This window comes from Oryctolagus cuniculus, chromosome 1 (assembly GCF_964237555.1).
Source record: "Oryctolagus cuniculus chromosome 1, mOryCun1.1, whole genome shotgun sequence".
Taxonomy (NCBI): Eukaryota; Metazoa; Chordata; class Mammalia; order Lagomorpha; family Leporidae; genus Oryctolagus; species Oryctolagus cuniculus.
The window spans coordinates 217,598,716-217,624,285 of record NC_091432.1 but is presented as its reverse complement, the minus strand read 5'-3'; the positions used below and the strand labels follow the sequence as shown (position 1 = coordinate 217,624,285).

General features: G+C 51.1%; 1 protein-coding gene across 4 annotated transcripts in view; it reads right to left on the bottom strand.

Annotated features, from left to right (window-relative positions):
- Positions 1–1,453: 1,453 nt before the first annotated feature.
- Positions 1,454–25,570, bottom strand: part of ZNF618 (zinc finger protein 618) — a 183,449-nt gene continuing 159,332 nt past the window's right edge. For all 4 annotated transcript variants that reach the window (XM_051842734.2, XM_051842741.2, XM_051842749.2 and 1 more), the window contains 3 exons: positions 24,652–24,729; positions 10,017–10,118; positions 1,454–9,081 (listed from right to left, as the gene is read on the bottom strand). In XM_051842734.2, the coding sequence (XP_051698694.2) occupies positions 7,565–9,081; positions 10,017–10,118; positions 24,652–24,729 (1,697 nt within the window). In that variant the 3' untranslated portion in view covers positions 1,454–7,564. The remainder of the gene's footprint in view (positions 9,082–10,016; positions 10,119–24,651; positions 24,730–25,570) is intronic.

Here is a 25,570-nt window from a genome sequence, read left to right as displayed (position 1 = left end):
CGGAGGAGGCAGCGAGCCCTGTTAGCCTGGGACTAAGCAAGGCCACTGTGTCCCCTGTCCACCCACTGTCCCCCATATGTGCCCCCACACCAGGGCCAGCCATCGAGGGCAGCTGGTAGGCACTGCCTGCAAAGGGAAACTTTGAAGTGACTTGAAGGACAGGGCTGCTGCAGGTGCATGGGCCGAGGCTGGGATGCTCGGCTCAGTTTCTTTACCATTCTGAATTCAACGTTTAAAAACTGAGCTTCCCCATCCAAATCTGGGTTGCTCAATCTCTTTAAAGACTCGATGCTTGGGCACGGGCATGGGCAGCCCTGGACCCACATCTGATGCCAGCGAAAGGTTGAATCGGAGCCAAGAAGGCCCCTCCAGACTGCGCCTCACCGTGTGGTCCAGCCCTGCCTGCCACCAGCCTGGCCCAGGAGGCCTCTGCTCTCGTGACACGTGCCAGAAATTTCTACTAAGAGGTAATCCAAACTCAAACTTCAACCACGGGCTACAGGATGTCAACAATTCACTGAGAAAACTCGATAGCTTTCTGTTTTTTTGTTGTTGTTTTTTAAATAGTTTTATTTCTTCATTTTATTTGACAGGCAGAGAGAGACAGAGGGAGGTCCATCTTCCATCTGCTGGTCCACTTCCCAAATATCCACAACAGTTAGGGCTGGGCCAGGCCAAAGCCAGGAGTCTGGAATACATTTTGGGTCTGCCCCAAAGTGGGTGGCAGGGGCTGAAGTGCATGAGCCAGGACCTGCTGCTCCCCAGGGTGTGCATAGCAGGAATCTGGATCGGAAGCCAGAGGAGCCGAGACCCCAACCAGGCACTGCTGATACAGGATGCGGGTGTCCCACGTGGTGTCTCCATCGCCGTGCCAAGCACCTGCAGACTGGTGCCTTCTGGAAGTCTAGCCCAGCGTTCAGGGTTTCCACGTGCCACACACACTTGTTTACAGTCCCAGGGGCCATCAGGGATTGGGCCAAAGCTATGGACACTTTGTCCCAGAAAACGGTCGATACACACAGCAGTCCTAATGCTATGATGTTACTGGGAGGCCGAGCTGCTGGGTAAAGGGCACGAGAGCTGCACAGATGACCACAGGCTAAGGTGCACTTGGCTGTGAGCCTCTGGCCTGGGGCTCGCGGTACCCAAACATGAAACCCAGCCCTTCTCCCAGGGCACACGGCTCCACAAGCAAGCCCACAGGGGTTCCTATCTTCCTTGGTCATGGCCCTCCCTGGTCTATGAAACCTTTGGGACTAGAGAGGAGCTCAGATCCAGGGTTGGCGGCTCCAGCCTCACACAGCAGCCCCCTAGGACGGACTCGAACTGTCACCAGGCACCCTGCCTTATGGTTCATCTCCACTGCCACCCCTCCCCCACGGCCCCTGCAGGTGCACCGTTATGTGGCTGGCATGGTTCAGCCCCAAACCCAAGGAAACACACTACACACCGCTTCTTCCTAAAGGTCGTTTTATTGTAAAACCATAAATACAACACTGACATGAAATCATTTAAGCAACTGATCCTCTCTAACCGTTAAAAGGATTTTTTTTTTATTTTTATTTTTTTGCCTTGGCATCAACCAACTGGGAAATAATGTCATAAGAACTCAGGGGACAGGGGGCGGGGGGAGGTACTGATTCCTGGGCTGGGGCTTTTGGCGATTTAAGGAACCAAGTGGACTTTACCTCTTCTCAGTGGGAACGCTCCACTTCCGCACGAGAACAGACAGGTAAAAACAGCAACATTTAAACAGCTCAGTTTTAAATTTTATTACTTTGTAAAAATCTTTTTTTCTTCTGTTCCTTTCCTCCATTTGACATCAGTCAAAGTTTTAAACATCATAAAACTGATTTTGGCTGTAAATGGAGAAATGGTACCAAAAACAAAGTGAAAACAAAACAAAACAAAACAACCCAAAAGACAAAACAGAAAACCCTAAATAAACCCTCAAGTTTGGTCTCGGGGGTTCACACGTCACAAGAAGCGTCAACTCAACCCCCTCCAATGCAGGAGAACCGCTGGGTCCCTTACCGACCACACAGGAGACCGTGAACATTGTTTGTTAATTAACACAGCAAGTGTGACACTAGGTAACTTTTTATTTTTTTTAAAATACAGTACATGGTACACAGAGCCCAACACGGCCCTGGATAAACCCCTCGTGAAGACTTGAGCCAAACACTGGCTGTTTATAAAAATATTGTGTTGCTACAAAAGTATAAATTAATGCTACCGGTATTAAGAAATATTAAACACATAAAACTTATAAGGATTAAGAAAAATATTCATTAATACCTGTAGAAAAACTCTGGCCTAAAAAAGATATTTTTTTGTGTTTGTTTTTTTGTAAATTTTTTTTTTGTATTTTTTTTTAAGATGACTTAGTTTCTTGCACTCGAAGAGAGAGACACAGTCAGGTGTGTCCGTGGTATTGCCTAGAACGTCGTTAACTACCAGGTAGGATGCAGGGTGCACGCACGTGGTTACTGAGTGGCCAGGTGGGAGGAAGGGGCACCAAGGCTTTCTCAAGGTTTACCTGATGTGAACGAATCACCGACGTGAAGTTGCAGGGAGAAGAAAAAGGTAGGATCAGAAAACAACGAAAAATAATTTACGCTTTTTAAAAAATATCTCTGCATCGGGTGGTTGTACAAAATGATTTCCTGATGCTTGGGATCGGAACGGCGCCGCGGAGTGACTGGCGCTCTCTCCTGGCCGGGGAGGCCCCCCTCCCCCACACCTGGGGAAGCCACCCACCCCGGGGTGGCCTGGCGGCTGGGTGGGTGGGCTGGTGGGCGGGTCCTGGGCAGAGACCGGCTGGCGCCGGGGTTACAGGAGGAGCCCCTTCTTCCGGCTGGAGTCAGACCCCCCACGGCCTGTGCCAACCGGGATTTGAGCAAGTGCCACGGGAATCCCAGGCCCCTGAGGTTTCGGACAAGGCTGGGCTGTGCCCCGTAAGGAACTTTGGTTCGAAGACTCAAGGTGCCCAGCGGGACGCTGGAGTGGGAAGGACCCTCGTGGGTGCTGATGCTGCCGCCCGACTGCGACCCTGGGAAATCCATCTCTCTGGACAGGACTTGAACCCATGGAGGGGTGGGGTGGGGGCGGGGCGTGAGCATGTCAGTCAACCACCTGAACATCTTTGCCCTCCTCCAGGCGGGAGCAGGGCCTCTCTGCACACAAACCACAGGGCTCCTTCTGTGAAAGCCAGGGCTCGCCAGAGCACGGTCCTCAAGCCCAGATGACAGAGGAGGACAAAGAACAGTGACAAGACCCCCAGAAAACCCTGGACCGGGCAACCCCGGGCAGGAAACCTAAGAGGGAAAACACGGCATCATTGGTTCACCATAACTGGCCTAGCAATCGTGAGCCACAGTGAAGGGCACGGCGGCCTCCTGCCCAGTTCCCCACTGGCCCAGCTGGACACAGGGGCTGGGGCGGGGCTGGCAGGGCCAGGCCTGAGCTTTGCTTGGCCACTGGGTCTTCCCAGGAGCCGTCCTGCGGAGACAACCCAGAGACAGAGAGGCGTTGCCACGGCTCCCAGGGAGAGGGCAAAGCTATGAACTTGGGAAAACTGGGCAGGGCAGGGCAGGAGCAGCCTCCTCTTCGGGCACCATTGCCCCGATGGCGAGGATGTGGGCGGAGCTCCCTCCTGGGCCATCTCACAGGGCCTCCCTTCTCCATCTACAGCCCAGCTTCATGTTAAACCTTCCCGGCGGACCTCTCTCTCCAGGTGCTCGTGTTTCACGGAGCCCCGTCCCCAGCGCAGGGAAAGTCGGTGGCCTTGCTCAAGAACAGGAGACTCCGAAAGGCAGGGGTTCGGCTTCACAGTGGAAAACGCGCCTTGCAGAATTTTCTCAAGTGCTTCTTCAAAGTGCGGGAGACAAAGGGTCAAATTGAAAGAGAGGGCCCTTGGCAGCCTACATGCTTTAAAAAACCAAACCAAACCAAATTTTCCTACAATCCCTGACTGCCCCTTGCTCGCCAGGAAACCTTAGTGTCCTCGCACCAGCCAAGAGCTGCCAAGTCCCCAGTGCCCAGCAGGAAGCTCCCAAGTAGGGCAGTGGCAATGCTGGCCCATGTTCTGTGCCGCCAATGCCTGGAGACAGTGCAGTTTTGGAGAGGTGGTGCCGGTGTTGCTTCCTGGTTTCTAAACGCCACGGCAGGGAGGTCTGGCTGGTTGGTCCGGGCTTCGGGGAGAAGAACCGTGCCGAGCCAAGTGCATCCATCTACGACTGGAATGGCCCTGTCCCTCCTGGACGGCTACAATCCGAGGGACCACCCACAAGGCTGGGGTTCCTGGCTTGGGCTTTGGTGGTGAAGCAGACTGACCTCAGCTGGGGGGAAACACCTTCTAAGTGGAGGCGTGTGCTCTCCACCCCAGCTCCTGCGTCCATGTGCATCAGAACAAACGCTGTGTCTGTCTGAGGAAATAGGCAAGCTGTATCCAGGTCAGCAGGCAAGCACCTTGAACTACTGAAAATGACAAAAATGGCCCAACTTCTTGCCCCCCCTCAGCCTCCCAGGCCGCCCCAGGCCTGTGGTGGAAAGATCTAGAGCCATCGCAGAGCTGGGAGGCAGATGAGAAAAATCCTTCCCAAAGTCAAGGGCAGGTGGGGTGCCAGGAGATGAGCTGCAAGAGCCTGTCTCAATCCTTTGGCTGAACTAGAATTTGGTGAGGTCGGTATTGCTGGAAGCAGCGGGCCGGTGGCTGGATCTGTGGAGATCTTTGGGTTTTGCTAAGCTACATGCCGCAGCAGGATGTGCACTGTGGGAACGACCTGCGGGACCCAGAGGACACTGGGACACAGCCTTGCCTGCTGGCGATGCCGGTTTCCGGGGAACAAGAGGTGGCAACAGTGAAAAGATTGCCCGCCACCTTGCTGTCCACCTGGAGGAGAGGCGGCCCCAGGACACAGCTTTCTGAGGACATGGTGGCAATCCACTTCAAACCCGCAGAGCAAGCCAGGAGGAAAAGGCTAGGACAGGAGGTGACACTTATGTCCAGACATGTAGAGTTTAACTGGCCTTACTCCAACTTCCCTTCCGAAGGGCAGACCGTCTCCCACGAGGATGCCAAGGGCTCAACAGGCACGCGTAGGCCTGGTTGCTGATGGCTTTGCAGGAGGGTGAAGCGTCTCTGCTAGCTCAACGGCTCCGTGACAGGGCCTACAGCGCAGCTCCGCCCCAGGGAGACAAACGGTGCGCTCCCAACTCTGCCCTCGCTGACGCACCAAGTGGGCGGCTCCTATCCTCTGTGCCAGGCTGGGGCCCTTCCCCTGGAAGGCATGGAAGGCTGCAGGAACGTTTTGCAGTAGGCATCTGACACTCAGCAGCAACCCTGAGACCAGCTTGTGACCGTCCCCAAGGGTCCAACCCAAACATGTGCCGATGCCTCCACTCTCCCTGGGAAGTGACGTTCAGTTCGCGCCCGGATCTCTCCGGCTCCCGCTCCAGTGCAGGGGGAGGGTCCCACGGCTTGCTGGGGTGAGGGTGGCGACAGCCTGCTGTGATTCATCTCAGAAAGTCCCAGACTCCGGAGGAAGGGCAGGGTCAGTGCTCTCGAGGCGGGCGAGGTGCGCGGGTTCAGCCCCCAAGGCCAGTGTTCTGGATGCACAATCCTAAGCCGCGAGTTCGTTTGCCGGTTCTGCTCCCGCTCCTGCCCGGGAGCCGGGGAGGGCTGCAGTACAGTGCTTTTTGTAGTCGAGGTATCTCACAGTTGAGTAATGCTTTTCGAGGGGAAGGGGTGCACTCGGCCCACCCCCAAGATGGGAGAAGGCACCTCTGCCCACAGCCTCCCACAATGGGGGGGGTCACTCTGAGCCTGAAGGAGCCCTGTGGTCACGGGGGCAGGGGGCTATGGGACCCCAGTGCCTTATTCATGGAGAGGTGGGCGGGGTGGAGGTCAGGGGCAGCCACTTCCAGCACGTGGGCTGGGGGCGTGGACCCTCGGTGCTTGCGGTGGGGGGATGGGGAAGGAAAGCCTGAAGGCGTCTTTCACAGCATCAAGTTGAACGTGGCCGGATGCCCTGCACCCTTGCAACGGCTGCCTGGCCCACGGGGAGGTGGCTGGGGGCCCATGAGGACCCCTGGAGGGCGGCGGGTAGTGGACCCATGGGAACCCTGGAACCCCCGGAAAGGAAAAAGGGGCTGTGGGCCTGGGTATGGTGAGGGTCACGAGGATCATCTCGGGAGCCCCTGCTGAGCTGGAAGGGGCTGGAAGCGGGTGAGCAGTGTCATGGACTCTGGGCACGCGCTCAGACATTTGTGGGACCAGACACGCGGAGCAGGAGGGAGGCTCCTCCACCTGCGTGGGGGAGGACCCCTCAAGCCACACGCCCACCCCACCCCGCCCCACCCCCACTGCTATGGCGTCCACTGGACCGACATCCGTGGAACCCGCCCCTCCTCCCTCAGCCTTGGTCTCCCAGACAGCACAGCCAAGTACGTGACCTTGGCCGCTGAGATACATGAAAACCTTACTGTACAGCAAAGGTTAGTGAAATCTTAGGGTACCGACTATACCACTGAGATGAGCTAGTTTACAGTGTGACTCGAACAGAAACGGCAAACGAAACTCCCAAACATAAGTTACAGACATTCAGTGCCTCCTAGCAGAGTCTACATCGAATCTGACAAAACAGAACGGACCCCCAAAAACGGTGGAACTTGCTATCATGTTAGGAGAAAAAAACCCATTAAGGAGTGGAGACGGTATCTATACTTCTCTGAAAAATGTCTCTTTTTTTTTCTTCCTTCCTCTCTCTTATATTAAAAAGCAAAAACGTCAGCTTTGTAGTCTGAAAAGTCTCCTTTCCTGATTTGGGGAGATAGATAGATGTGTTTCTAAGGCGGCTGCCCCCGCGCACCAGAGAGGCGGCACGGGGGGGCGGCAGCTCAATGCCCTGAAGGTGAACGAGAAGCCAAGTCCAGTGCACACACTGTCCGTCTGGTGCCGGCGGCGGGAGACTCCGTGGCAGAGCAGCAGGGGGCGGGGAGGCGGAGCCAGGGAGGGGGTGGGGCTGGGGAGGAGGAGAGCGGGCGTCAAGTCACTCCAGGTCTCAGCTGCCTGAACGTTTCACAACCTCAGCTTCCCACCATCTGCACACCTGAACACCGAGTCTTCTAAGAGCTCCCTTCCCAAGAGGGGGAGGGCAACGGCCAGCCCTCCTCTCTCCCCCTCCCCCAGCTTCCTGACACACCCAGCTCAATGCGCACGCGCCTGCAAGCAGACACGTGGGCATGCACCAGGGTGGTATGTGTGTACACGCGTGTGCGAGGCTGCTCTGGCCATGGAGACGGGCGCAGAGGCCTCCATGCCCCTACTGCCACGGCACACGTGTTCGGACACGCACCCCTGGGTGTGGGTGTGTACACACATGCATACACACACACCGGAAAAAAAGCACTTAAGTTTCCAGGGGGCAGTTAGAATGAGGTCCACAGTGTTTAAAACTTAAATTCCTTTTCTTTGTTTGTGACAGTGTTTTGTGTGTGTGTGTGTGTGTGTTTTCTAATGTTCTCTGCTGTTTTCTTATTTTTTTTCCCCAAAGTTAACATCTTAAAGCATGTTGGATTTCAGAAACATGAGTTTGTTCATATCTTCCGGACTGAGCAGCCGCCTCCTTTTGATTAGAAGTGCTTGTTCACACATATTTACACACCCGCTTCGTGCCCCCACGGCCGGAACCGCCAGGAGCCAGAAGGCGAGCTTGGCCAGTTTCGTGTGCTTTTGGGTCACGCACGACCAGTACTGGAAGAGATCGGGGGTGGCCTGGAAGAGGGGCTCCTGCAGGTAGTCGTACACCTCGTTCTTGCCCAGCCGGTCGTCCTCCTGCGCGGCGGGGCTCTCGGCCGCGGCGGAGCGGGGCTTCTTGGCGGCGGGCTCGAAGTCAGCCTCCTCGGTCCACGACTCCTTGACCTCGCTGATGAGCTCGCACACCTTGCCGATGATCTCCTCGTGCTGGTAGGGCGGCACGGGCCGCAGCTTCTGCTGCGGGTCCAGGATCATGGCCACCTTGTGGGCGGGGTGCACCTTGAAGTTCTCCTTGAGCGCCTCCAGGAAGAGGTGGCAGAGCTTGCTGACGGTGCCCGCGTCGTTGGCCTTGGCCGTGAAGAGCTTCTCCAGCCTCACGTAGGTGGGCAGCACCAGCTGCAGGGTGGGCTGGCTCTCGTTGCTCAGCTCGATGACCGCCTGCTTGACGGGCGTCAGGATGGCGGCCAGGTTGCTGAGCAGGTGCTTGTTGAGGCTTTGGATGAGGTTCATCTTCTTGGCGCGGCTGTAGAACTCGCAGATCTGCTCGTAGCGCTCGTGCACCAGCAGCAGCGAGTCCGTCACGGAGTTCCAGCAGGGCGGCGGCGGGGTCTCCTCCAGCGACCCGAAGGTCTCCTTGGCCAGGCCCGTGGAGCCCGCCAGGTCCTCGCACACATTCAGCAGCTCGATGACCTCGTGCATGCTACGGGCCTGCAGCGTCCGCTTGCTCAGCACGCTCTGCACCACCGAGTTCAAGGCACAGGCTGAGCAGCGAAGGCACATGCCGGCCTTGGAGAAGGCGGACGCGCTCACCCGGCAGTCCGTCACGTACACTGTCCGGATCTCCGACATCACAAACTCCGACAGCACGTTCTGCACCCAGTGGTGCACCAGGTCGCCGCTGTCACGGATGTCCGCGCCCTTCACTCCCAGCACGTAGCTCTTGATGTGGTTGCCCTCGGCCTGGTAGGCGGTGAGGATGTAGCAGGAGTCGGGGCCGACGCTCTGTGAGTGGCAGGTGACGCCGATGCCCAGGCAGGCGTTGCTGCCCAGGGCGCACGTCACTTTCACCTTCACCTGGTTGTACATGCGCGGCAGGTGCTTCAGCGCTAGCGTGTTGAAGTTGCCCAGGATCTCGGTGACCGAGAAGGCGCCATAGCGGGCGCCGCTGTCCACCAAGGTCTGGGCCAACTTCAGGAACTCCTTCCCGCTGACGACGCTCAGCGCCCCCAGGTCGGCGCACATGACCCGCAGCAGCCGCTCCGCGATGTTCTGCCGCTCCTTCTCGGGGATCATGCTGTTGGGTGTTAAGCCACCAGTCGTGGCTGGCAGGGGACACAGAGAGAGATGTGATTAAAGCAGGCATTCGAGGCTGCTCGGTTCGACACAGCAGCCTACACTCTAAGCGTATTAGAGAGGATGAACAGATCTGTCATCTGGTATACGAACTGGTGGTGCTGGCTGCTTTCTCACTGGGAGAAAGTTCTGTGATTGGCTAGTAATGCCTGCCACGGACATGGGGTTAGACTACAGTGAGCTGTGTGCAACACTGGTGTTTTTTGAGTGACATTCACCTGGGCCTTGGAAGTCAACCAGCCCAGTCCAACCTCTCCCTCAGGATAGGAATTGCCTCCAAATATAGGAGGTAGTATAGGTAGTGAGTGAAATATATGGGGCCATGGTGGCAGGGAAGAGCAGCCAATAGAGATGGGAGAAGTGGGTTCTGGCTTTGATTTGGTCACTAATTGTCGCCCTCTGTCTACACACACCAAAAATCCATCACCTTACCCTAGGCCCACCTATGTCCAGCCTGTGAGTTAAGAATTTCTGCAGGGATAAGCGTTTGGCCTCATGGTTAAGATGCTAGCTGGGACGCACACATCCCATAGTGGAGGTTTGGGTTTGTGTCCCAGCCCTGCTCCCAACTCCATATTCCTGCTAATGCACACCCTGGGTGGCAGCAGGTGATGGCCTTGCTACCCACTTTGGGAACCCAGGCTAAGTTTCTTGGCTTCTGGCATTGGCTGGGCTCTGTTGCAGGCATCTGGGAAGTGAACCAATGGGATGGGAGATCTGTCTGTCTGGCTTTCAAACAAATAAATAAAATGAGAAAAGTGCTTAAGCAACGGTTATGTGTCACCTTGCATTGTCACGGGAGGCACAGGTGATGCAAATGGGGGACAGAGGGGAGCAATCAGAATGGGTGCAGCAGGAGCCCCCTGCACGTGCTCTGTGCCCCAGCCCCAGTTGGGACACCTACTGTTATTGGCACTGTTCCTCTGAGCCTGGGGTTTCCACTTCTCTTCCACAACAGCAGGTGGTGACCGGGACTGGTTGGAGGCAATGTTGTTTTCATTGTCAGCTGTGGGCACAATGGGGATAGTGGGTCACCTTGCAGGGTACAAAGTGTATGGGGAGCAAAGCCAAAGCATGGGCTTCGGGACCAAGACCTGCGTTGAGGTACCAGCTCCTCCTTAAACAACCACCTATGCTTGCAAAGAAAGTGTCATGGTCACCATTTGGGAAAATGAAGACAATCACATGGGAACTGCACGACACAGGGAGAGCTGAGCAGAGCACCTGGGACAGGGTGAATTCAGTGAACAGGAATCACAGACCCTAAACCTGGCAACAGGAGGGAGGGGAGTCAGTTATACCCCCCGTGGCCAAGGGGCCACACTCACATTTCTTTAAAGCAAGCACTTTTGTCTTTTCCACATCCAAGGGTGCTTCCGATTTTATAATCTATGCATACACGGGGACTTCAAAGGATTCATGGCAAATATGCATTACAGGAAAACCACAAAATTCCAACATTTTGCTGCACCAAAACAAACTTGTCTTGGATTTCCATTTCCCCTTGAACCTGGTGAAGTAGGCTCCTTGAACAGAAGTCTTATTCAGTGAATGAAAAAGGAAGACAAAGTTGTATATAACACAAAGTACTGTATCATCACAGCTCTCCGTGTGAACACGGGGACACTAATGAGGCCGAGAACACAGCAGGGCTGGGACAACTTCCCAAGTCCCCCATTCCTGGATGCCTCACCGACTGTCCCTGCAGCTCCTGTTAACTTGCATCTAGGTGATGGCATCCAGTTATAAAGAAGGGGCCTAGCTCATTCTCCTCCCTGCACAGGGAGCCAGGTGCTTCTCCTGGTCTCCCATGCGGGTGCAGGGCCCAAGGACTTGGGCCATCCTCCACTGCACTCTCGGGCCACTGCAGAGATCTGGCCTGGAAGAGGGGCAACCGGGACAGAATCTGGCGCCCCGACCGGGACTAGAACCCGGTGTGCTGGCGCTGCAAGGCGGAGGATTAGTCTGTTGAGCCATGGCGCCGGCCACAATCATTTCTGACCAGGAAGAATCTCAGTCACACACGTGTTCAACAAACAGCCATGTGGATTCTATCATGGGACACACACAGCCTGCCCCCACACACTCCAAGTCCCAGGTGTCAGGCCAGAGAGGCTGAGGCCACATTTCCCATACCCAGAAACAAGACTGTCCTGGCCTCTCCTGCTAGATCCTGCAGGACAAGTTAAGCAATTCTGGAATAAGAACTTGAAGGAAGGTTTTTCAACCACTGGGAAGGCAGTGCTGTAGCCTCCACTAACATAGGAAAAGAAGGAAGCCAATGAAAAGCAAGACAGAATCCCAATCCTATCTTCGTATCTTAGATTTGCCCGTCAAATACAACACTACTGGAGAGAGAGATTTTCACTACTGAATGTTAAGGATGACCTGCAGTGGGATTTCCCCTCCTGATGCAGATAACCACAAAGCATGACAGAGCTGCTCTGGGACAGGCACGCAGGCTGTGGTGAGAGAGAGAGAGAGAGAGAGAGAGAGAGAGAGAGAGAGAGAGAGAAGCACCCTGGTGGGCTCAGCTGATCACCTGCAGGCAATTTCCAAGTTGGGGCATGGGTAAGGACAACCGAACACAGGGACAGGATAAACCATTAAACATGAAAATCAGAGAGGCTAACAGGTAGGGAAAACTGAACAGAGTTTGGACAATATCCAGCAGTTTAACACACACACACACACACACACACACACACACACACAGGAACACAATGAAGCTGCAGAAAATAGGAGGTAAAAAATTACTTGAAAAATGGCAAAATTTTTTTCAGATTGGTCAAAAACTACACATCTACACTTCAGATGCTTAACACAGCCCAAGCAGAATAAAGAAAGCAGCCCTGGGGCTGGTATTGCGGTGTAGCAGTTTAAGCCACCAGCTATGACACCGGCATCCAATACGGGCACCAGAGTTCTAGTCCTGGCTGCTCCACTTCTGATCCAGCTCCCTGCTAATGCACCTGGGAAAGCAGTGGAAGATGGCCCAAGTACGTGGGCCCCTGGACCCACATGGAAAACTTGTAAGAAGCTCCTGGCTCCAGCCAGGGCATCCATTTGGGGAAAGAATCAACGGATGAAAGATCTCTCTCTGTGTCTTTCCCTCTTTCTGTAACTTTGACTTTCAAAAAAGAAATAAGTAAAAGAAAAGAAATCACCACTAAGACATAACATCACATCCAAATTGTGGAACATCAATAAAAAATATCTTAAAAGTAGACAGGTAGGCTGGCACCGCGGCTCACTAGGCTAATCCTCCACCTATGGCACTGGCACCCTGGGTTCTAGTCCTGGTTGGGGTGCTGGATTCTGTCCCAGTTGCTCCTCTTCCAGTCTAGCTCTCTGCTATGGCCCGGGAAGGCAGTGGAGGATGGCCCAAGTGCTTGGGCCCTACACCCGCATGGGAGACCAGGAGGAAGCACCTGGCTCCTGCCATTGGATCAGTGCGGTGCGCCGGCCGCGGCAGCCATTTGGGGGTTGAACCAACAGAAGGAAGACCTTTCTCTCTGTCTCTCTCTCACTGTCTAACTCTGCCCAGCAAAAAAAAAAAAAAAAAAAAAAAAAAAAAAAAAAAAAAGTAGACAGGTAGGGGAAAATTATGCCCAAAGTAAGAAAAGAATGACAACAGACTTTTCATCAGGGATTATGCCACCAAGAAGATATGGAATAAAGAAAACATCAGCCTAGAACTGTAAACTCAGTGATAGCATCTTACACAAATAAAGGTGAAACACGGACTTTAAACACACACTAAAAAGAGTTAGACCTATAATAGAGGCATTTTTAAAGGGAATTCTTCTGGTCTAAGAAAAATGATATCAAATAAGAACCTGGATCTATAGAAACAAATGAAGAGTGCTGAGGACTGCGCTGCATGAGTATGAGATCTATTTCTCTTTAATTCCTCTAAAAAAAGGTAACTGCTCACTGGAGAAATAGTAAGAATATAAATTGTGGCAATTATATGTAAAAGTAAACTGTATGACAACAACCCAAAGACCAGGATTGGGAAACAGAAGATATTACTGAAAGGTTCTTGCACGATAGGGAAAATTATGCACAATTCTTTGAAGGCAAACTGTAATATATTAAAAATACATAGTTTAGGGGTAGGTGCTTCGCCTAGCAATTAAGATGCCCACATTGCACACTGGAGTTCCATTTCTGGCTCCAGCTTCCCACTAATGCAGACCCTGGGAGGCAGCAGGATGGCTCAAGTGGCTGAGATATTGCCACAGATGTGGGAGACCTGGATGGAGTTTCTGGCTTCTGGCTTTCACTCCATCCCAGCCCCAGCCCAGCTCCAGCCCTTGTAGGCATCCGGGGAGTAAACCAGAGGATGGGAGCGCGCTCTCTCTCTCTCTCAAATATATAAATACATAAGTAAAATAAATACAGCTTAAAACCCAAAGAAACCACAAAAATAAAATACATATCTAATAAGTCAATTGTGGAAAAAATGGAATCATAACAATTCCGAGTCTAAAATAATGTAGGAAAATGAGAAAGAATATAAAAAACAAAGGAGATTAATGGCAAACAAATAGAAAGACAGTAGATTTATTTTCTACAATCTCAAAATTTTTAAAATGCAAATTCTTTCAATATCCCAAAGAGAATGTCATACTTAATTAAAAAGCAAGACCTAACAATATACTATCTATGAGAAATCTATTTAAATAGAAAGAGGTAGGTTAAAAGTGAAAGGATGAATAAAGATATATCATGCAAACTATTAATATAAAGAAAGAAGGAAGCCGGCGCCGCGGCTCACTAGGCTAATCCTCCACCTTGCGGCGCCGGCACACCGGGTTCTAATCCTGGTTGGGGCGCCGGATTCTGTCCCGGTTGCCCTTCTTCCAGGCCAGCTCTCTGCTGTGGCTAGGGAGTGCAGTGGAGGATGGCCCAAGTCCTTGGGCCCTGCACCCCATGGGAGACCAGGAGAAGCACCTGGCTCCTGCCTTCGGATCAGCGCGGTGCGCCGGCCGCGGCGGCCATTGGAGGGTGAACCAATGGCAAAGGAAGACCTTTCTTGCTGTCTCTCTCTCTCTCACTGTCCACTCTGCCTGTCAAAAAAAAAAAAAAAAAAAAAAAAAAAAAAAAAAAGAAAGAAAGAAAGAAAGAAAGAAAGAAAGAAAGAAAGAAAGAAAGAAAGAAAGAAGGAAATGCACCTGATACTATTATACAAAAGCTAGGGGCTGGCATTGTGCACTGTGGTTAAACCACTGCTTGTGATGCCTGCCTCCTCTATCAGAGAGCCAGTTTGAGTCCTGATTACTCCACTCTGATCCAGCTCCTGCCTCATGTGCCCGGGAAGCAGTAGATAATGACTCAAGTTCTCCCAGATGGAGTTCCTGGCTCCTGGCTTCAACCTGGCTGGGCCTTGTACAGCCCTGAACGTCGAGACCATTTGGGGAATGATGATGTCTCTCTCTCACTACCCACCTCTCTACTGCTCTGCCTTTCAAATACAAAAATAAATCTAAAAAAATCCCCACTTCACTTAATAATGATAAATATTACCAGGATAACAAGAGATCCTGCATAGTGATGCAAAGGTCAAATTATCAAGCATATGTAACAATCCAACATGCCAACATTTAAGATTTAAAGCTGAGAACACAGCTTCAAAATACACGAAGCAAAAATGGGGAGAAACAGATTAAGAAACAGACAAATCCACAAATATAATTGGAGATTTCAACCTGCTTCTCCCAGTAATTGTTACTAAGAGTAAAAAAAGGACTAAAAATAGAGTGGACAATATCACATATTCTAATACACACGTAACTGGCTTCCAGAAAAAAAGTTAGGTAAAGCAAGAAAATCTCAAAATCATATTAACTATAATCTATGACTATACAAGAATTAAACTATAAGAACAAAAAATATATCTTAGAAAAGTTACAACTTATTGAATATGAAACTTTTTAAATATGTGAAATTATAAAATGTTTTGAAATATATAAACAAAAACATAACATTTCAGAATTTTCAGGATGTAGCTACAGCAGGGCTTACATACAGCATTAAATAATTATGTTAGAATGAACATTCTTCTCAGATCTAGAAAAAATAATGCTAAAATTCATATGGACACATAAGAGACTACAAATAGCTAAAGCAATCTTTACCAACAACAATGAAGATGGAGGAATCACAGTATCAGATTTCAATACATACTGCAGGGCAGTTATAATCAAAACAGCCTGGTACTGGCACAAAAATAGATATGGAGACCAGTGGAACAGAATAGAATCCCCAGGAATCAATCCATGAATCCACAACCAATTACTCTTTGACAAAGGAGTTAAAAATCAGTCCCTGGAGAAAGGACAGTCTCTTGAACAAACAATGCTGGGAAAACTGGATCTCTGCATGCAGAAGTAAGAAACAAGACCCCTACCTTACACATTATACAAAAATCAATTCCAAAATGGATCAAGTATCTAAATCTATGACCTGATACCATCAAATTACTAGAGGAGAACACTGGGGAAACCCTACAGGATATTGGCATAGGCAAAGACTTCTTTTTGAAAAAGACCCCAAAAGCACAGGCAATCAAAGCAAACATAGACAAAAGGGGTTACATCAAACTAAGACGCTTCTGCATTGCAAAGGAAAACACTCAGCAAAGTGAAGAGGCAACTGACAGAACGGGAGAAAATATTTGCAAACTATTAAACTGATAAAGGATCAATATCCAGAATCCATAAATAGCTCAAGAAACTCAACAACAACAAAACAACAAAGAACTTGAACAGGCACTTTTCAAAGGAGGAAATTTAAATGGCCAACAGACACATGAAAAAATGCTCAGGATCACTAGCCATCAGGGAAATACAAATCAATACCACAATGAGGTTCCATTTCACCCCAGTTAGAAAAGCTCTCATACAGAAATCAACAAACAACAAATGCTGGCGAGGATGTGGGGAAAAAGGTTCCCTAATCCACTGTTGGTGGGAAGTAAACTAGTACAGCCATTGTGGAAGACAGTATGGAGATTCCTCAGAAAGCTGAAAACAGACCTACCGTATGACCCAGCAATCCCACTCCTGGAGATTTACTCAAACAAAATGAAATAAGCATATGAAAGAATCATCTGTATCCCGTGTTTATTGCAGCTCAATTCACAATAGCCAAGATACGGAATCAACCCCAATGCCCATCAAATGATGACTGCGTAAAGAAAATGTGGTAAGTTTACCAAAGAATACTACTCAGCTGTGAAAAAGAATGAAATCTTGTCTTTTGCAATACAATGTACCCAACTGGAAACCAGTATACTTAGTGAAATAAGCCAGTCCCCAGAAGACAAATACCATATGTTTTCCTTGATCTGTGGTAACTAACAGAAATGTTTACATATAGGAGTGAAACTGACATTTTGAAATTCAATGACTGCTTACAGCCCTTGTCTCCACTGTTGAGGTTTTTTTTCTTCTTACTATTTGTTGAACTCTTACTGTAGGGTTAATCTATGAGTATAAAGTACACTGAAAGTAGATCATTGTAAAATTAAGAGGGAATAAGAGAGGAATGAGGAGGAAGGGTAGGAGTGTGGGTGGGAGGACAAGTTGGGTGTGAAATATCACTATGTTCCCAAATCTGTATGTATGAAGTTCGTGCACCTTAAAAAATTTTAAAAACTACATAACTTTTAAAAATAATTACATTAGAAAACAAGATTGAAAACCAGCTGTACAGGATCCCATATTAAGAGGTCTAGGAAGAATACGTTTATAAAGTAAGCAGAAGGAGGGATATGATGTGGGTAAAAGCAGAAATGAATGAAATAGAAATTGCCAAACAGAATAGAGAAAAAAAATCAATGAAGCCAAAGGGTGGTGATTCTTTTCAAAAAATCCTCAAAAGTGATAAGCTTCTAGCCGGAAAGATTACAGGAAGAGAAAGACCCAAATCAACAGTAACAGGCATTGGTACAGAAACGACAGGCGCTAAAGCAGCCAAAACGATGATGGACAGGTCCTCGCGGAGGACTTCAAAACTTAAGTGAGACAACCCGGAAGTCACCTGGAAACAAAGTTCTGTCTGGAAGAGACAGAACCTAACACGGTCGCAGAGTGCCCGAGACTGAGGGCACCGGTGCAGGCCCAGAGGGTCACCGACGAACGTGATCACAGTCAAGAAAGAAATCACACAGAAGAGGCAAGGACATCCCCAGCCATTTTACAAGGCTGGCATCTTGCTGATTCAAAACTAGAGAAAATCATTAAGTAACAAACTAGGGCCGATATCCCTCAGAAATATACACGCAGAAACGTTAACATAAGGTCAGCGAGGTAGGCAGTAACACATTGAAAACAAAAACTGAGAACCTGTATCAGAGCAAATGGAGTTTACCCTAGAAATTCAGATCGGTGTTAACCGCTGAAAACTTAACTCTTATAATTCCAATATTGAGAGAAAAAAGGAAAATCATCTTTAAAGGTACTAACAGACATTAAAATATGACAAAATTCAATGTGCATCATGACAAACTCTCAGCCTAAAACTTCCTCAACCTGATGAAGGGAATCTAAAACACCTCTTAGGCTTATTGACCTTACAGAAATAAAAAGGATTACAAAAATTCCTATAGCAATAATATTCTACCAAATTAGATAACCAAGATGAAACAGACTAATTCCTACAAATACAAACAAGAACAGGTATTCAGGAAATAGAAAATCTAGACAGACTTAGAGAAAAAGCCTTAACAGGTAATGAACTCCCTGTACCACACCCTGTACCCCAGGGCCCAGGCCAAGGCAGCTTCCCTATTGAGTGAATTCTATAATATGTTAAAGGGAACTCTTCACAAAATCTTCCAAGAAAACACAAGAGGGGGAAACACTTCACTCTTCATTTTATGGTCAATGCTACTCTGATTCCAAAGTCAGACACACATACACACTCACACACACACACACACATAAGCAAAGCAAAGCAAAGCTACAACTAACAACTCTTAAAACACAGATACAGGGCTGGTGTTGGGTGTAGTGGGTAAAGCTGCTGCCTGCAATGCTGGCATCCCATATGGGTTCTGGTTCAAGTCCCAGCTCTTCCACTTCTGATCCAGCTCCCTGCTAAAGTGCCTGGTAAAGTGGTGGAAGACAGCCCAAGTCCTTGGGCCCCTGCACCCACGTGGGAGACTCAGATGAAGCTCCTGGATCCTGGCTTCAGCAAGGCCTAGCCCGGCCCAGCTCTGGCCACTGTGGCAATTTGGGGAGTGCACCAGTGGATGGAAGATATATTTTTTTCTCTCTCTCTCCCTCCCTCCTCTTTGTAATTCTTTCAAATAAAGAAATCTTTTTTTTTTTTTTTTTTTGACAGGCAGAATGGAAAGTGAGAGAGAGAGAGACAGAGAGAAGATCTTCCTTTGCCGTTGGTTCACCCTCCAATGGCCGCCATGGCTGGCGCGCTGTGGTCAGCGCACAGCGCTGATCTGAAGGCAGGAGCCAGGTGCTTCTCCTGGTCTCCCATGGGGTGCAGGGCCCAAGCACTTGGGCCATCCTCCACTGCACTCCCTGGCCACAGCAGAGAGCTGGCCTGGAAGAGGGGCAACTGGGATAGAATCCAGCGCCCCGACCGGGACTAGAACCCGCTGTGCCGGTGCTGCTAGGTGGAGGATTAGTCTATTGAGCCACAGCACCAGCTCTCAAATAAATAAATCTTAAAAAAAGAACACAGATACAAACATTCTTAGTTAAACACAGCAGATAAGCCTAGTGACATATAAATCGGATTCTACACCATGACCAACTGGGATTTATTTCAGAAAGCCAAGGAATACACACACACACACACAAAACTATTCAGACTAATAAATACATTCAGCAAGGTTGTAGGACACTAGAACACTAGATAACTATTTTAAAAAACCCTGCATTTTTCTATACTAGCACTAGCAGTAAACACTCCAAAAATTAGACTAAGAAAATAATTCCATTTATAAGAGTTCCCAAAACAACAAAATACTTAGGATTAAATTCATAAAAGACATGCAAAGCTCATATAATGAAAACTGAAAACATTACTTGAAAGAACTCAAAGAATGAAATAAATGGAAAGACATCCTATGTTCATGGATTGGAAGACTTAATATTGTTAAAATGGCAACACTTCCAAAAGAGTTCTAGATTCAACATAATCGTTACCAAAATCCCTGTTTTTTTTCCAGAAACTGATAAGCTGATCATCAAACTCATATGGAAATGCAAGGGATACAGTAAAGCCAAAACAATATTGAAAGGAACAGAGTTGGAAGGCTCACATATCCTGATTTCAAAACTACTACATAGCTACAGTGATCAGGGCCACAGAGTACTGGCCCAAGTACAAACACACAGACTAATGGAACGCAATTAAGAATACAGCAATACACATTCACATTTATGGTCCCTCGATTTTTAACAATTCCATAGTGAAAGAATGGTCTTTTCAACAACTGGTGCTGGGACAACTGAAAAATCCACATGTCAAAGAATAAAGCCAGACCCCTATCTCACTCCATACACAAAATTTAAGTCAAAATGGAATAAAGACCTAAATGTAAGCCAAAATGATAGAACTCTTAAAGGACAACACAGGAGGTCATTAAATCTGGGGGTGGTGTCTTCCCAGCTTGACACCAAATGACATCAAACACATCAATGATGAAAGGAAACAACAGACGACCCACCAAGAGGATCAACTTTTGCACTTCTAAGGATGGCATCAAGAAAGCGAAAAGATAACTCACAGACAGGGACGCCTATCTGCAAATCATGCATCTGCAGGGGTTTGTATATATATAGGATATTGAGAGAACTCTTACAACAAGAATGAACAGATTAAAAAGAAATTAAAAATGGGCCAAGGATCTGAATAGACTTTTCTCCAAAGAAGATACACAAGGGGCCGATAAGCACATAAAGATGCTTGGTATCATTGGCTGTCGGAAAAATGCGAAACAAAGCACAGTGAGACACCATTGCCCGGGGACTGGCATGGCTATAATCACAAAGAAAACGAGTGGGAAAGACTGTGGAGAAACTGGAACTGTCATACATACGTACGTACAAGAAAGTAGGGCCAGGGACTTTAGGGCAACAGGGCGGCAATTCTTTAAACAGCTGATACTCGATGAATCGGCATCTCCACATGGAGGTGCACACCCAAGAGAGCTAAGAACAGACATCCGCACAAGGATTGCAACATGAATATTCATAGCAGATTTATTTGTAATGGCCCAGACGCCTATCCGCTGGCGAATAAATAGTGAAACTGATCAACAAGGGGATAGGGGCAATCCAAAGGCGTTATGATTACCCAGAGCATTGGATGAATCTCGAATGTTGAAGTGAAGGAAGCCAGACATAGAGGCTAAATACCGCAGACCTCCACAGACAGAAAATCCCAGCACAGGCAAAGCCACAGCCAGAGGGAGCTGTGGATGGCGACGTCCGGGGTAGTGGCAATGTTCCATGTTCTGATGGGGATGGTGGTTCCACAATTGTAGGTATTGTCAACACCCATCAAAGCATGCTCTTAAAACTGGCAACTTGAAATATTTAAATTGTAACTCATTAAACCTGGTTTTAACACAGACACTAAGGGAACCCGTTAATCTGGCAGGAGCGAACAGCTACTGCTTCCTTTTCTAACTGCTGTGCCTTTTCCCACTACAGAGAGAACCCATTTCCTTTACTGGGGGGACCTCAATGTTACAAGGAAACCAGGCAGGTGGGGTTTCTACTGGAGCTCTGGCCCCCAGTCAGACTCTGCCAAGGCTGGGGGCTGTGACACGGGGTTAAGGTTTTTCAATTCTGAGCCTCAGTTTCCCTTTTTCCATCCCAGACGCTGGGGACCGGGCAAGCTGCAGGGCCATTCTCTTACTCTCTGCCTGCCACAGGACTCAGAATTGAGATGACTCAACCTACTATCAGTCACGTCTACTATTTGTGGAGTGGGAACTTTTTCGTCTCCCTTTCTCTGACACTGCTCCTGATACAGGGAGGTGGCCGGCCAGAGCTCTGTGCAAAGCTTGAATGTAGCTGGAGCTGAGAATCAGGCTGATCTGCGTGGCCAAGGCTCTGCACCCTCACCTCCCACGGGCACACATGAAAGCTGGGAGATGGACAGCGGCTACAGCTTGAAGATGACTAACTCGAAATCCAAAATACTCGCAAATGCAAAACCGTCTGAGCTCTGCCCTGATGCCGCAAGCTGATGACTGTACAGCTGATCCCAAGTGTTGTGTCACGGTCACAGCCATGTCTAAGATCTCCTTCAGGCCATGTGTGCAAGCTACGAGACACACGTGAATGCTGTGTAGATCTGGGCCCCACCCCCTTAGACATCTCACTAGGAATATGCAAGCAGCCCAGAATCTGAAATATCTGAACACTTCCGGTCCCAAGCGTTTCAGCTAAGGGGTCTTCAACTTGTGTTCTGGCAGGAGATGGAAGAAGAGGCACCCGCTGCTAGGTCTCAGCTTGACCACAGCCCCCCAGTACTTTTCATACCTCCCCTCTGACACCCTCAGCCAGCCTAGCGAATGCACCGATAAGCCCATTTCAGAGGAGGAAATAGAAGCCCAAGGAGGCAAAATTGCCCACAAGGACCAGAACCCATGTGTGGCCACCTGCTGAAACCTAAAATCACGAGTCACCAACGTGTCTGTGGACTTGCAAAGTCTCCAGGCCCCTGCTGCTGGGCGTCACTAAGGGGCCGGAAGTGAATACCACCTGGGGGGTGTCTCCACCCACCTTCCACCTGGCTCCACCTGCGGTCCCACAGGGGCTGCCAAGCAAGCGCACTTTCAGGATGAAGATCTTGCTTTGCCACTAGGGACTGCGTGTGCTGGACCAGCTGCTCAGCCACCTAGTGCCTCAGTTTCCTTTTCTGGAAAGCAGGGCTCGTGTGGCACTTAAGAAAGTCATCCTGAGAATAGAACAAGGCCTGGCACCAAGTTCAAGTTCAAGTCATGCTAGGGCCTATACTGAGCTGTGCCCGTCTGGGCCAGTGGCTCTGTTCTCTGAGCCTCAGCATTTTCACCTGTACGATGGGGATGAAGATGTTAGAACTACCAGGCTTGTGCACAGACATCTGAAGACACAATCTCCAAAAAGCTAAGCACCACAGTGGCCACCAAGTCCGCACTCCCTGCCCCTTGGCTGTCTTTGCTACTGACTGCCCAAGCATGCTCCCTGGCTGTCAGCGGGCGGGGTGGGCTTTCCTGCAGCACGACAGGAAGTTGATTAGTGCGAATTACCCTGTGCCGTTCAGCAGCCTCTTAATGAGATTGGTGTTACTCGGGCTGATCCCCCTTATCAGTGCGCGGAGAACGGCGCAGCTCACGACGCTTCGCTTCTCCCGGTGGAGCCAATCCCTTAATCCCGATTCAGCCTGGCCGGGATTCAGCCTGGCTTTACACTGGATTGCCGGCCAGGCATTCTCCTGCAGCGCTGGACCAGAACAAAGCAGCGCAGCCGGCACCTCCCACCTCCCACCTCCAGGTGGAAACCCTGTCAGGTGCTGGGGCTCCCTCCGGACTCAGCCTTGATTTACATGTTAATGGCCTCCGCCCTTGGCCCTTGGGCTGCCCCAGGGATGGGGAAGCAGGGGCACCCAGATTCTCCCTCAATCACTGCTCAGCTTCTAGAAGCTGGCAGGGCCCAGGTGGAAAGGGACAGAGGGAGAGAGGGAGAGAGGGAGAGAGGGAGAGAGGAGAGAGGGAGAGAGTGAGTGTAAGGTGGAGGAGGCAGAACACAGAGGCCTGGCCTGCAGAAATCTTGGAACTAAGTTCACGCAGTGGTCCCCAAGTGGACTGCCCGCTGCTGTCCCTAGGCTCCTGGTCCCCGTGGGGTCAAGGGTCACCGTCCTAAGCTGGCATGCCAGGCCCTCCCTGGTGAAGGATGGCGGGTGATGACCCAGCCACACAGAAGGAAGGAGACACGGGAAGACTGGCAATGAGGAGGGAGGCTGGCGACCTGGGCTTTGGGGTCCCAGCGTGAGATGGAGACCGTGGCTGCTGTAGGTCACACAGCACTGGGGCAGGGCAGTTGGAGCAAAGTGTCTTGGCAGCCTCTTAGAGCTCTGTCCTGATTTTAAAGAGTTTATCAGAGACAAACAATACCCCACCCCGCCCCAAAGGTCACGCGAACACAGGCCTGGTGTACAGCAGGTACTCGAAAAACATGCTGCAGGGGTAAATGGAGGGAGGGGTGGATGAAGGATGGATGCAGGGAGGGAGGAGGGGATGGATGATGGGAGGGAGGAAGGGGTGAACGGAGGGAAGGAGGGAGGCAGGGAGCGAGGGAGGGGATGGTGGGACAGACAGGGAGGAAGGCAGAGACAGGGAGGGAGGGATGCACAGACGGATGGGGGGAGGTAGGAGGGAGGGATGGAGGCATAAAGAAATGGATGGATGGACGAGGCATGGACAGATAGGTGGAGGGAGGGAGGGATGGATGGACAGATGGAGGCAGGGATGGAAGGATGGATGGATAGACCAAGGGAAGTCACGCTAACAGAGCAGAGCCTTGCCTAAGGGGTTCTAGTCCCGGTTGTGCCAGTCAGACCAGCCCTGGAGTCTGTGAAAGATGTGCAGACCCTACAAGGATACTCCTAACAACAGAGGTACCTGTGGCTACCGACTGTGGTGCCAGCATGCTGCCCCAGGCACTGCCCACCCCGACTCCCAGAGCCTCTAGACTACCCTGAGGGAGGGGCAGCTCGCAGCCTCCCCCACACGCCTGTTTCCTTTTGCAGGTGTTTGGGTGTCCCTGGACAGTGGCTCTGGGCCCACTTCCGCCAGTGGTTCCACTGCTCACGAGACTAATTCCTGCCAGTGGCGTGTGAGCAGCTGGGCGTCACCTCTGGCCCAGGGTGGTAAAGAAGCATGTGCCCTGTCCATGGTCCAAGAGCCAGGAGCCCAGGGACCCGGGGAAGACGATGCCCGGATCCTCGGGTCACCGTGTGGCAGCCGCCACCCAGGCCACCTGCGTTCGGCCGGAGTGTGAGTGAGAAACAAACGCTGCTCGTGTATAGAATCTGGAATCGTTTATCTGCCACAGCAAACAGCGTCTCCCTACTGAGAGAAACCGGACCCGAGGTGGTGCCTCTCATGGTGATGCCGTGAGAAGCCTGCAGTCCCAGGTGCTGGTGAGGAGGCTGGAGGGCAGGACTGCGGCCACACAGCCTGAGCAGGCAGCCTGTGGCTCTCCGAGCGAGGTCCCTGGCCCGGCAGCCCGGCCCCACCCTAGGCTGCAGAGTCGGAAATGGGTGGCGCCTGAAAGGCTCCCCGGTAACTCCACCCTCGGCCCCCCAGCACCTGGCGCTCCAGGAACGGGGGCTCCACTCAGAGCCGCCCCCTCCGCCTTGGGCTGCACGCTTCGTCCGCCTACCTCCTGCCTGCCTCAGTCTCCACCTCCCAGTCCTGTCCCGGTCCGAAAGGCTCCACCCAGAGCCACAGCCTGCGGGACGCCTCCCACACTCCACCCCTGTGGGAAGTGACAGCTGGCTCTGGGCCTTACCTGCATGGGACTGCATGTGTTCCAACAGGTTGTTGTAGAACTGGAACTGGATCCCACAGGCGCCGCATGTGTATGGCTCTGCAGGGAGAAAGGCGGTGGTCGGTGGTCGGTGGGGGGAGAACGGCCGCAGACAGCCAGGCAGCTTTGGGCGGAAATGCAAACACACAACCAGGCGAACCTGTGTGTTCAGGGCTCCTGGCCCAGCCTATCTGCCTCCCGTCACCCCACCAGTGAGGGAGAGGCCGGGGGGAGAAGGAGGAGTGACAGAGAGGGGACAACACGCACAGACCTGTCTGACTCAATGCAGCGGGTATTTATTGAGCGTTTACTGCATGCCAGGCACTGCGCTGGATGCTTGGAAGGGACCTGCATGGGCCACGAGGGGATAAGGAGCTCTCTGCAGGCAGGGATGGCGTCTCAGTGACTGCTGCTGGCCAAGGTCATGAACACAGGAAAGTGTAGGGAGTGAGAGTATGGGGGACAGGAAGGGGTAGAAAAGGCCCCGGCATTGCAGGTGCAGCCGGGCCTCTCATGTCCAGCCGCGCATTCCTGGGACTATGTCAGCGCCTGGCGGAGGACAGGAGGATGGAGAGGAATGCAGGAGAACGAGAGACGGAGTACAGGGAGTAGGGCAAAGAAAGGCCGGAGCACAGCTGCGAGGCGCTCGGAGAGGGGTCCAAGGATGGGAGGCGGGGCCAGCTCCTGGAGTCAGGGCTCCGTCCCACCACGGTCCCAATTCCTCCACCCACAGCTGGGGCTGCCCGGGAGGGTGGCCTGTGGCCTGTCTGGCTCACGCCGCCCAGGTCGGATGCCCTGGGAGGTCGGCAGAGTCCACTCCCTGCCCTGGCTCCCCCACCATGGGACCAGCCCTTACTCTGCAGGACAGGCAAAGTCCTGAAAGCAGGGGACTTGCAGTGTC